This window comes from Microcaecilia unicolor, chromosome 1 (assembly GCF_901765095.1).
Source record: "Microcaecilia unicolor chromosome 1, aMicUni1.1, whole genome shotgun sequence".
NCBI classification, from domain to species: domain Eukaryota; kingdom Metazoa; phylum Chordata; class Amphibia; order Gymnophiona; family Siphonopidae; genus Microcaecilia; species Microcaecilia unicolor.
This window is the reverse complement of record NC_044031.1, coordinates 402,339,352-402,352,357: the sequence shown is the minus strand read 5'-3', so window position 1 is coordinate 402,352,357 and position 13,006 is coordinate 402,339,352. Positions and strand designations below refer to the sequence as shown.

Below are 13,006 nucleotides of genomic sequence, written 5' to 3'. Positions count from 1 at the left end.
CCTCTAAGCTAAGCAAGAATCCTCCAATTGCACTGCTGACAGTGGAGGTTAGTGCTTTATTGTGTTTCCATTTGCTAGGGATAGGCAGGTTACCTGGAGTCCTATAGAACTTGTCTGCTCTCACTATTGAAAATTTGCTAGTGAAACAGCATCCCTCACTGACAGGACTGTAGGTGAAGCACTCCCACTTAGCATAGGTGGAACAGTACTCTTCATCCAGGCCTTTATTGTAAGAAGTAACTAACTTGCCAGTCACACAAACACAAGGAATAACACTGGCTGCACATACTGTAATAGGACATGCTATTCCACTCCTACCCTAGTAGAGAGTATATTCATGCACCTTTTTGACTTCATGTGCAACTTTATTTAAATTAGTCCCCTTAATTTCTTACTTCTGTTACTCTATCTTATCTATATGTCTTTGCTTACACCCTATGCTGTCTATTAAAATATTTTATTGAGTATTGTGTTGACACTGTAATGTAGTATTGTAAGGGTCTATTCCTGCTGTATCACCTTTGCTGGTCCAAGGCCTGGTTAGGCCAGAACCATCTTTGCTGAACCAATATGGATTCTGCAGCCTGAGGTCTCAATACAACATGAACCAGCTTTCTACAAAGGAAAGCTACTTCTTGGCACAACTAGGCTGGTGACTTCAAGGACATGTTGTTTATCTGCACTAGCCTTCCATTTATCTCCTGGGAAGATATGTAGGAGCGTGCCTTTCAGAGAGAGAATCTCTGGGAACATCTGGGAACCATGGAGGGGGAGTTTGGTACTGACTGATAAGCTATTCTTGCTGTATGCCCACAAGGCCCCTCAATATCATGAACATATGTGACCTAGACAGATGGATAGCCAGCGTGTGACTGGTCCATGTTGGTTACCTGGACCCTGGGCACAGCATGAATGCTGCTGGGCAAGAGAGAGAGAGAAAGAAAGACAAAAGAGAAGATTTCATGGTGTCTGCAATTCTCTCAGGAGCTAGAGGCTAATTTGCCTGAACACCTGTACATGGTCAAGTTCAGAAACAGCTGTAGCTTCCCGAAAGACTGTAACCGGCTGCTCACCATGGAAGACATTGGACTAATACCTGACAGAGGAGGCTCACAGGAGAATTCTGCTAGAGCCTGGAATAGGGAGGAGCTGATTCATCTCTCCATTTGGACTCTGAACCTACGGACCGCAAGGGTGAGAGAGGGCTTTTTTTGAGGGGGTACTTGGGGGTACTGAGTACTGGCACCTTTTCCATTCTCTGTTAAAATTGACCCATGGACCCCAAGTTTTAATGAAAGAGCTCAGGCTCTACACACCAATTCTGCCTTGTCATAGATTCTGTGACTGGTTGCATGGGGCCTGGCTATTGTGAGGTGGGTCCTGAAGGGTGGCCAAGCATTTGGGTACCGGCACCTTTTTTGCTAGAAAAAATGCACTGGATAAGCAGGACTTTTCCTGTTATGCTCAGGTTTGGTTAGTTTTGGCTTTTTGCCTGTGAAGTACTGGTTGTCTCAGGACCTGTGGTCAGTAGCCTAACTTTGCTGCTAAGTTGATAATCTTTTCTCAGGATATATTATAGTTGTGTAGCCAAATATATACTGGTCATTCTTAGTCCAGGGTAATCACTGTCTGAGTGATTTTCTGATATATATATCCCAACGCTCTTTTCCTTCTGAACCCAATTCCTCCAATGTTTAACTTTCCATTAACCCCATTAGTTTTGCGTTTACCACAAACTGTATATTCTTTTTACGACTTTGTAATTATTTATATTGTTACTATGTAAGCCGCATTGAGCCTGCCATGTGTGGGAAAGCACGGGGCACAAATGTAATAAATAAATAAATATATATCAGTGCCTATGGCATACTGTGCCATACCTTGTATGAATATTTTTACTGCTGGGATTATTTATTGCCTTTGTTTGACGTATTCTTGCTGTACATGGCCTTGAGTGAATTTCTTCAAAAAGACAGTAAGTAAATCCTAATAAATAAAATAAATTTAGAAATAGAGTATTGGATAAAGTCTAACTGAAAGAACAAATTTGGCATTGTTTAACTGTCTGCAGTCCCCTTTAATTTTCTCTGTTTTTCTCTCTTGCAGCTTGTTGATAGTGAAGTGGTGATGCTCTTTGCACACTGGGAAAAAAAGAGAAGCAGTCTAAAAGAGCTACAGGATCAACTCCAGCAAATTCCAGCGTTTCTAGCAGATTTGGAATCCATGACAGCCAAGCTGTGTAAGCCTCAGTATTCTATAACCTACTCATTCTTTATCATATGTTTTACATTTATGATGGCATTTCTATATTGAGTTTTACTTGCCCATAAATGTTTTCAAGACAAAATTAAGCTGTTGATCTTTCTGTGCTGCTGTCAGTTATGTTACTGTGGCTAGTGGGGTTATCATTAGGTTGAAGAGGATCGGCAATAGTGGTGATCCTTGTGGTACTCCGCAGTCTGCTTTCCACGGTGATATACAGCTATCTTAAGCACTCCCTTCTTTCTTCCCTCTTCCCTTCTTCCCTCTTCCCTTCCTTGATCGCTACACATTACTAACTGTATCAGATATCCTGATATGACAATGTCAACAAATTTATGTAAGCCACATTGAGCCTGCAAATAGGTAGGGGAATGTGGTTAGGAAGCCCTTGATCCAACTGACTATGTTGCCAGCAATCCCGAATTTGTCGAGTAATCTTATTAATATGTTATGGTTTACCATGTTGAATGCACGAGACATGTTGAATTGGAGGAGGTGGATGTTGTTGCCTATTGCTATTTCCTGCTTGAATTTGGCTAGGAGGGTGAGTAGTACTGTTTCTGTGCTGTGTAACGGGCAAAAATCAGATTGTGATTCATGTAGTACTGAGAATTTGTTTATATATTCTGTTAGTTGTTTGGCTACCATGCTTTCCATCAGGTTGACTGACAACGGGATGGATACAACTGGACGGTAGTTGGTGATTTCATTTGCTTTTTTCGTGGTGTCTTTTGGTATCAGGGTGAGTAGAATATTGCCCTTTTCCTTCAGGAAGAGACCTTGCTGAAGCATGTAGTTTAGGTGGGATGTGAGATCTGCTGTGAAGCGGTCAGGGGCAGATTTCAGTAGGTTGTTGGGGCAGGTGTCTAGTTTACAGTGAGTGTTGGTGAACCTCCTGAGCGCCAGTGCTACAGTATTGACGGTAAGGAGAGAGAAGTTTAGCCAGGTGCGGTCAGCTGGGTGTTCTCCAATGGTTGGGTCCAGCTCATTTAGGAAGTTTTCAATGTCAGTGTTGCCTTGTGGTAGCTTGTTGCGTAGGTTTACAATTTTTTCGTTGAAATACTTAGCAAGTTTGTCTGCAGATGGGGTGTCTGTGTTCAATGCAGTGACCAGGTTGGTATCTAGGCGCTTGTTCACGAGTTGATATAGTTTCTTTGTGTCTTTGTAATCTGTTCCTATTTTAGTTTTGTAATATGATCTTTTTGCGTATTTGTATTTTCTTTGTGATTGTTTCCATGTGTTGAGTCCCCTGTCCCCTCTGACATCAACTTCCTGTTCCGGGGCAGGGGGCCGGCAGAGCCAATGGTCGCACGCTTGCTGCCGTCCTCACTGTCTTGCTTTAGATACGCTGGAGCTTGGTTGCTTAAGTGCTAATATTGAACCCTTAAGCAGACAGGTTTAGCGCATAAATGGGACAAAATAAAAATCGTTCTATTTTTATGTGCTAACCTATGGCTGCTTAAGAACTATATTAGCCGGCTTAAAAATAACCAGATGCTCAAAACTGAAGCCTGCATAGGTCCTGGCTTTGAATATCTGGGAAAGTAAAGTTATTCACCTGTAGCCAGTTGTTCTTTGAGGACAGCAGGCCAAATATTCTCACATGCGGGTAACGTCATTCGACGGAACCGGGTGCCAGCGGCTGACTAGCAAATTGAAGAAAATTCTATCAGTGTCCCACTGCGTATGCGCTTGTGCCTTCCTGCCTGATGCACGAGCTCTGGTCCCTCATTCACTGTAAAAAAAAACCCCCCAAAAAAACCTAAAGAATGCAATTCCAAGGTGAGGTGGGAGGGTATGTGAGGATACTTGACCTGCTGTTCTCAGAGAATACCTGCTATAGGTGAGTAACTTTGCTTTCTCCAAGGACAAGAAAGCCATTGTATACTCACAAGTGGCAATCCCTAGCTATCAGGCTCATCGAAAACTACAATGCTAGGACAATTTTAAGAACGACGTCGCCGGAGGCAGGAGCAAGTGTGCACCGCTCCTGCCTCATCAGGAGTTAATCGGGGTACCTATAGGGACATTTTTTTAAAATGCTGGTGCAGGAAACTAACTGCTGTACCTGGCAGTAATTTGCTTTCTTTGTGCCTTCATATCAGATTTGGAAAAGTGAGTAATTTAAATCTGGACAATTTTGATTTTACATTTTTAATTAAGGGAAAAAAAAGATAACCTGTGAGAAAACAGAAACACATGTAGAAATTGGGAAATAGTTAAGTTAGCAGTATAGGAACCAATTGAACCTCCTAGCTGGGTAAGGGAGATCATAATCTGGGTGTTTCTTCAGTCCTGTAAGTATCAGCTGCTGAAGGCCATGCATAGTGACACGACAGAATCTTCTTCTTCCCTGTATCTGTTCATTTGGATAAGGGGTGGGTGAGTGGTGGTGGCCAGTGATATGGCAGCATTCTCCCACTGCCACTCAAAGTAACAAATTTAGAGGCAGCTGAGGGTGGACAGAGTGAGGGGTTAGCACTTATACTGCCTTGCATTGGCAAAAGGAAGTGAGTCCATTCTGGCTGATTTGTGAGAAAATGGAGAAAAAATATGTTTTGCTTGGTATTTCTGCAGTGAACTGATTTTTGCCTCTAAAATATTGGGGATCCTCAGCGGGCTATGCAGAAGTCCAATATGCATTATGATGGGACATGCTTCCTAGATTACAGATAGGCCCAAATTATTTTTGAGCATAAGTGAACTTCTTTCTGCCATTGTAGGACAGTGTAGCTGTTCAAATGTAGCTAGCTCCCTTTCTCTGCTGTGTTCCCAGAGCTGCTTTTCTGACCCAGTTTTATGGACTAACAGGGTGGCCTGAACTTGTAGGATGAGGGGAGGCAGAGTGGATGGCCATAGTTGCAGCATAGTTAAACCTAGGGTTATCACACTGAGGAGCACATAGCAAGTAATACCTGAATTAGGGGGTCTTCTTTACAAGGACATTGTGATGACTGTGCTCTTGTCTTGTCCTATCCAAAATAAAAAATATGTTTTTGTGCTCTCCACTGGTTAAATTAAATTTGTATTGATTATTGTAAACCACCTTGAAAGGCTTCTCTAGGGCAGTATATCAAATACGTAAGAAACTTGAAACTCATTGGGTGAGACAACAAAGAAACTATTTTGTTTGCTCCTGCGTTGCAAAGAAGTGGTAAGAACTCTGGTGAGAAGAAGCTCAGAATTCACCCTTTATAGCATGGATGAGCCTGCTAACCAGTGCATGTTTGTTCTGCATGTGAAATGGAATTGACTCAGGTCTTTTATTGGACCAAGTGGTAATGTGCAGAAGAGACTCTGTACAGCAGCCAAGGCTTGAGTTGAGGCTTTGATGGCCAGATATAATTTTGCTATCATGCAAAAATTGGCAGTGAGAGCTGTGTCCAGACCTGAGTGTACCCATCCCAAGATAAGCAGTTTGTTCTGTTAATGTATACTATTGATTTATGTGATTTAATATATGCTGTGGCCTTGCATGTGCTTTATTGAATAACTAGTAAAAAAGGCCCGTTTCTGACACAAATGAAACGGGCGCTAGCAAGGTTTTCCTTGGAGTGTGTATGTTTGGGAGAGTGTATGTGAGAGTGAGTGTTTGAGAGTCAGAGTGAAAGTGTGAGTATGTGAGAGAGAGAGTGAGTCTGGGTGTGAGTGTGTTTGTGAGAGAGTGTGTGTGAGAATGAGAGTGTGTGCAAGTGTGTATGTGAGACACAGTGTGAGAGAGAGTGTGTGTGTGTGTGGGCAAGAGACAGAGTGTGTGTGAGACACAGATTCTCTGTGAGAGTGAGTGTATGACACCAAGCGAGTGTGTGAGTGACTGTGTGGCACATAGAGAGTGAATGTGATACTGTGTGAGACAGAGTGTGTGAGAGTGAGAGTCAGAAAGACATTGTATATGAGAGAGACAGTGTGAGCCGTGCCCTCCCAATCCATGGCCATCTGTCCCCTGCCCCCTCCATTCATCCTTTTCCAGCAATTCCCCTCTGTCCCTGAGCCCTGCCCTCCCAATCCATGGCCATCCATGTTTGTCTGTCACCTGCCCCCTCCATTCATCCCTATCCAGCATTTCCCCTCTCTGCCTGAGGCCTGCCCTGCAATCCATATCCATCCATGCCCATCTGTCCCCGCCATTCATCCCTATGCAGCAATTCCCCTCTCCCTGAGTCCTGCCCTTCCAATCCATGCCCATCCATGCTCCTCTGTCACCTGGCCCCTCCATTTTTCCCTATCCAGCATTTCCCCTCTCTGCCTGAGGCCTGCTCTGCAATCCATATCCATCCATGCCCATCTGTCCCCTCCATTCATCCCTATCCAGCAATTCCCCTCTCCCTGAGTCCTGCCCTTCCAATCCATGCCCATCCATGCTCCTCTGTCACCTGGCCCCTCCATTTTTCCCTATCCAGCATTTTCCCTCTCTGCCTGAGGCCTGCTCTACAATCCATATCCATCCATGCCCATCTGTCCCCTCCATTCATCCCTATCCAGCAATTCCCCTCTCCCTGAGTCCTGCCCTTCCAATCCATGCCCATCCATGCTCCTCTGTCACCTGGCCCCTCCATTTTTCCCTATCCAGCATTTCCCCTCTCTGCCTGAGGCCTGCTCTGCAATCCATATCCATCCATGCCCATCTGTCCCCTCCATTCATCCCTATCCAGCAATTCCCCTCTCCCTGAGTCCTGCCCTTCCAATTAGGGTTACCATACGTCCGGATTTCCCCGGACATGTCCTCTTTTTGAGGGTATGTCCGGGGCGTCCGGCGGATTTTGCCCCCGCCCACGTTTGTCCGGATTTCTGGACAAACGTGGGCGCGGGTGCGGGCAGGCGCGTGCGTGCGGTGGGCGTGTGGGCGGGCGATCGGCGCGTGGTCTCCCGTCCCCTCCCCTTCCTTACCATGTTCCCTGGTGGTCTAGTGACGTCTTCGGGGCAGGAAAGAGCCCCCTCTTTCCTGCCCGGAGCGCTGCCTCCCCTGTCTATCATCCTTCTCGGTCTGGCTGGGGATTCAAAATGGCCGCCGAGAGTTGAACTCTCGCGAGGCCGCTTCAACTCTCGGTGGCCATTTTGAATCCCCAGCCATACCGAGGAGGATGCAGCAGGCAAGGGCAGGCAGCGCTCCGGGCAGGAAAGAGGGGGCTCTTTCCTGCCCCGAAGAGAAGACGCTACTAGACCACCAGGGCTAGACAGTAAGTGAGGGGGGGGTATGTGATGGGGGGGAGGGGACTATGTGACGGGGGGGGGGGAATAGGGGCGGAACCCGGACCTGAAGGGGGCGTGGCAGGGGCGGGGCATGAGGCGGGGCGGGGTAGGGGGGCGTGACATGTGTCCTCTTTTTCAGAGGACACAAAATGGTAACCCTACTTCCAATCCATGCCCATCCATGCTCATCTGTCACCTGGCCCCTCCATTTTTCCCTATCCAGCATTTCCCCTCTCTGCCTGAGGCCTGCTCTGCAATCCATATCCATCCATGCCCATCTGTCCCCTCCATTCATCCCTATACAGCAATTCCCCTCTCCCTGAGTCCTGCCCTTCCAATCCATGCCCATCCATGCTCCTCTGTCACCTGGCCCCTCCATTTTTCCCTATCCAGCATTTCCCCTCTCTGCCCGAGGCCTGCTCTGCAATCCATATCCATCCATGCCCATCTGTCCCCTCCATTCATCCCTATCCAGCAATTCCCCTCTCCCTGAGTCCTGCCCTTCCAATCCATGCCCATCCATGCTCATCTGTCACCTGGCCCCTCCATTTTTCCCTATCCAGCAATTTCCCTCTCTCCCTGAGTCCTGCCCTCCCAATCCATGTCCATCCATGCTCCTCTGTCCCCTGCCCCCTCCATTCATCCATTTCCAGTTATTCCCCTCTCTCCCTGTGCCCTGCCCTCCTAATCCATACCCATCCATGCTCCTCTGTCCCCTGCCGCCTCCATTCATCCTTTTCCAGCAAGTCCCCTCTCGCCCTTCCATGACCCCCCCCTCGCATCCATGCTACTCTCCCATGTCCCAGCCTGGCCCGCCCTCTTCTCCCCCCCCCTTCGCATCCATGCCCCCCCCCTTCGCATCCATGCCCCCCCCTTCGCATCCATGCCCCCCCACCCCTTCGCATCCATGCATCCCTTTTTTTTTTTTTTATTCTTTTTAACTTTACCTCCGTGGCGGTTCGTGCAGCGAAGCGTCAGGGAAGGAGGCGGCGCTCCCAGTCCTGACGTCTAGCTTTCCCTTCGCTGTGTTCCGCCTTGTTTTGAAGGCGGAACACAGCGAAGGGAAGGCTAGACGTCGGGAGCGCCGCCTCCTTCCCTGATGCTTCGCTTCCGGATTTGTTTGTTTAGACGCGAGGGCGGGGCAGAGACGGCTGGATGGCTTCACACCACGAACGCCACGAACTCCACGAACCCTAGGGAGTGACGTCAGATGGCTTCAGAACGTTGTCCTCATTAGAACGTTCACGGTGCGTTTTATTATATTAGATTAGTGTGACTGAATTGTTATGAGAGGTTGGTGTGGGCATGAGTTCCAGCTTGCAATCTCTATGGGTTGGGTGTACAGTGTATATGTATGTTAAATATTTTTGCTTGAATAATTAGAAAACAATTTGTTGCACAAAATTTATTTATATCAAAAGCAGTTTTATGAATAACAGATATTCAGTGTCTTACAAAAGTCCTTCACAGCCATGTACATGTCTTACATTCTGCTGTCTAAAAATACAATTCACAGTGCATTAAATGTAGAAGTTTTCACAGATGTATATAACATATACTGTACACTTTCAATGTGATAGAACAGTTATGGAAATATTGAAAAGATAATTAAGAATATGAAACCAAAAAGTATTGATTGGAAAAGTCTTTGCATCCCTCCACATGGTAGAATCCACTTTTGCAGCAATAACCATCATGAGTCATTTAAAATAATTGTCTACCATCATTGACAGAGGGGTTCTGGTTTTTGCCCACTCTTCTTACTCTTTCAAGTTGGCTGGGTATCATCTGTAGACTGAAAATCTAGAAAAAAATGGGAGATCTTAATATTTATGTATTCTATCATTTGTAGACTGCAATCATCAATTCTTAGCACAAATGTGCTTCTGGATTCAGGTCTGAACTTTTGACTGTGCTACTCAAGGACTTTTGCTTTCTTTCTGATCTGCTCTGTTTTTGCTTTTGCTTGGAGTAAGTCTGGGTTTCCTTAACTGCATTCCCTTACCAGCCCACATTAAGGGAGCAGAACTAGTTGGCTTAGCCAGGAGGGCAGGGTCCAGTCAGAAAAAGTTAAATCCTTAGAGTGGGAACAGAACAGAGAGGCTCCGAGTAAGGAATAAGGGATCTCCAAGGGTGTTCAAAGTTGGTGTTGCAATGTCCAAAGATGGGCCCAGGGAAGGCAGACACCACCTTCTGCCTATGTCTCCACAATCTATGGGTAAAGACTACCAAGGTAAGAAGTTATTTCCTTGAATCATTCTGAAGATCCTGATATTCTGTGTCCATGCTAGGGTCAGCCAGGCCTGGATTTGTCTGTGACTGTTTGGAACTGCTGCACACTAATAATACTGTTTCCTTTTGATTTGCTAGAGACTTTATTGGCACAGTATTAAGCCTGTGAAGCAATATGCTTCTTTATGTATGCAAACAGTAATAAAGAATTTCTCTGTTTACTTTTACACCTTGTCTGGCTGTTTCTATGAGGCCCTGCAGCCACCCCTTGTTCACGCTACTACACTTTGATCTGATCTAATCTAATTTAATATTGATATGTCTATACTGCCTTTTCCCAACAAAGTTGAGCCCAAAGCAGGTTTAAACAAAAAAGTGAAACATTTTCAAAAATACTTAGGAACTTTTGGAACAATAAAGTTTTCAGGTGCTTATGAAATAATGGGCATGAAGAAATTTTCTTTAGTGTGATAGGAAGATCATTCCATACCTAGATCGCTTTATAAGAGAAGAACTTTTCCAACATTCTTTTGATGTGGACAGATTTGAAGGAAGGGTCTGTTCTGTCACCCATTCTTTTAAACATATTTCTCAGCTTGTTACTGCCTTTAATCCAGTCTTTTTCTGTGTTTAAATTTTATGTTTATGCAGATGATATTTTGTTGATCTCAACACAAAAGCCATATAACCCTGATCTTTCTTCCTTGCAAGTGTGTTTAGATGTAGATGCTATGGATAGTTAAACTTCATATCGCTTTTGTTGAATTCTTCTAAAATGGTAGCTTTATAGGTGGCAGGGAGGCCTTCTTTCCCTTCAGTAGCTCCTTTGATTCAAAACTCTCCCATGGTTTTAGTAGACTCATTTAAGTATTTTGTACTCCGAGTTTTTTTTTTGGTTCTCATCTCTCCTCTATTGTCTTTTTTTCCCCATTCTATTTGACTTGTTCATTTATTCTGTCATCTCTTGATGAAAACTACTGTGCTTCCAATCTTTGCTCTTTAGTATCTTCTCAGCTTGACTACTGTAACATCCTACTATCTGGTCTTCCTAACATTTATCAGGCATTTACAAACGGTTCAAAACACTTCTTTCGTCTTTCTCAGGCTCACAGACCAGATCACATTACTCCTCTTGTAGCCCATCATCACTGGTTTACCTGTTCCTTACCACATTTTCTTCAAGATACTTTTGCTCATAAGGTTCTCTACACTGTCATTCCTTCATATTTGTCTTCAGTTATCAGTCCTCATACTCTGTCCCATACGTTGCATTCAGCCTTTGTCCACCACTTCTCCCTTCCGTCAGCCTATTGCTCTCGCCTAGAATCCACCTGTCATTCCTGTGCTCATTTGTTTTCTGTGGCTTTCCTTGGGGAATAGGGCGGGACTTAGGACTAGCAGTATTGTGCAGTCCTTTGCAGGTTTTTCTTTCTCTTGATTACCAGTTTTTAACAGTTTCCGCTTTCTCAGTCCTATTTATTTTAATGGGTTTCTTTTCCTTTTTTTTTTTTTTTTTTTTAAATTGTGAACCACTTTGATTGTGTGGAAAGGTGGTATATCAAGTTTTAAATAAACTAAAGAGTAATGATCTCTTAACCTAGCAGTCTTACCGCCACAGGGAAAGGACAATAGTAAAAGAAAATCTTCAGAAACTATACCGTTTTTAGAATTTTGCACCAAAAAAAACCAAGCCAATTTAAAATTTATTTGCGTCTGAAAGGGAAGCCAGTGAAGTGCAGTCAAGAGTGGTGATACATGGTTAAGCGTTTTCTTTTTAAAGATGAAGCTTGTTGCTGTGTTTTGTAGAAGTTGTAATTTATTTATTTTTAAGTAAGAGAACAGTAATTCCACCATCCAAAGAATTACAATAGTCGAGTTGTGCTAAGATGGTGGCTTGCACCATCAAGGTGAAATGTTTTTCATAAAAGAATGGATGGATAGATCTATGTTCTTATGTTCTTATAATTCATCTTTATAAAGCATTTCTTGACAAAATTATTTGCAATTTGAAAATTAAAGAGTCTAATATGATTCCTAATACCTTTGAGGTAGTATCAATAATCAATACAGTATATTGTTTTTATTTAAACAGATTGTTAGCGCAATAATTGAATGTTGATTAAGTTTCAAGTTTATTTAGTTTTTACTATCCCGTCCTTTGGGAGTACCTTCTGGACAGCTTACAATCTAAAATAGTAGAAAATAAATATTGTAACCAAAACATAGACTTGAGTATTTAGGGTGGGGGAGGAGAACTACAATAAATGATAGGACAGAGGGGTGATGGAAAGAACAAGAGGAGAATGCCGGTATCTTCCATGGTATCTCTCATGTGGCTGCAGGGAGCGGCTGAGCATCTTTAAAAAGATAAGTTTTGAGGTCAGTTTTACACAGTGCATTTTTTCTAGCAAAAAAGGTGCCGGTACTCAAATGCTAGGCCATCCTTCAGGGGTGGGGTGAACACTGAGGGACCCACCCTACAATAGCCAGGCCCCCTGCAACCAGTCACATAATCTATGACAAGGCAGAATTTGTGTGAAGAGCCTGAGGTTTTTTATTAACATTTGGGGTCCATGGGTCAAATTTAGCAGACAATGGAAAAGGTGCCGGTACTCAGTACCCCTCAAAAAAAGCCCTGGTTTTACAATTATCAAGTGAAGTCTGAAGACGGAGAGAGGCAGGAAGTGAGTTCCAAACCATAAAATTTGTGTTTTTACAGGATTTAATTTAAGCAAATTATAGCTAGCCCTATTTTTAATTTTTTTTCAATACAATTTAATATTTTCCGTTATGACTCTGCAGCATCAAAATATAATTAATTAAAATGAAAATATCATCTGTGTAAAAATAAAGAGATCATTATCCTTCTGAAAGGTGAATATTCTCACCATTCATTGAGCCACACAGATTATTGCAGTGGAATATATGCGGGGTGTAAAGTACAGTTTATGAAAAAACTCCAGACAGCCCAAAACATAGCTGTCAGACTGATATTCAACAAAAAAAGATTTGATAGCACTAAACCTCTTCGATTGAAACTACACTGGCTCCCTGTCAAGGACCGCATTACTTTCAAAATTTGCTCTCTGGTCCACAAGATAATATACGGTGATGCCCCAGATATATGATTGGTTTAATAGATCTTCCAGCCAGAAACAGAATCAGTTCATCACGTACTTATTTGAACCTTCACTATCCAAGCTGCATTGGACTCAGATACAAATCAACCTATGCATCCAATTTTTCTTAAGTACGCAAATGTGGAATGCATTACCAAAGAGTGTGAAAACGATGAACGACCACCAAAACTTCAGTCGAACTT

General features: G+C 43.8%; 1 protein-coding gene across 2 annotated transcripts in view; it reads left to right on the top strand.

Annotated features, from left to right (window-relative positions):
* The window catches only part of DTNBP1 (dystrobrevin binding protein 1), a 212,977-nt gene that overhangs the window by 22,411 nt on the left and 177,560 nt on the right, over window positions 1-13,006 (top strand). For both annotated transcript variants that reach the window (XM_030211246.1, XM_030211254.1), the window contains one exon: window positions 2,107-2,239. In XM_030211246.1, the coding sequence (XP_030067106.1) occupies window positions 2,107-2,239 (133 nt within the window). The remainder of the gene's footprint in view (window positions 1-2,106; window positions 2,240-13,006) is intronic.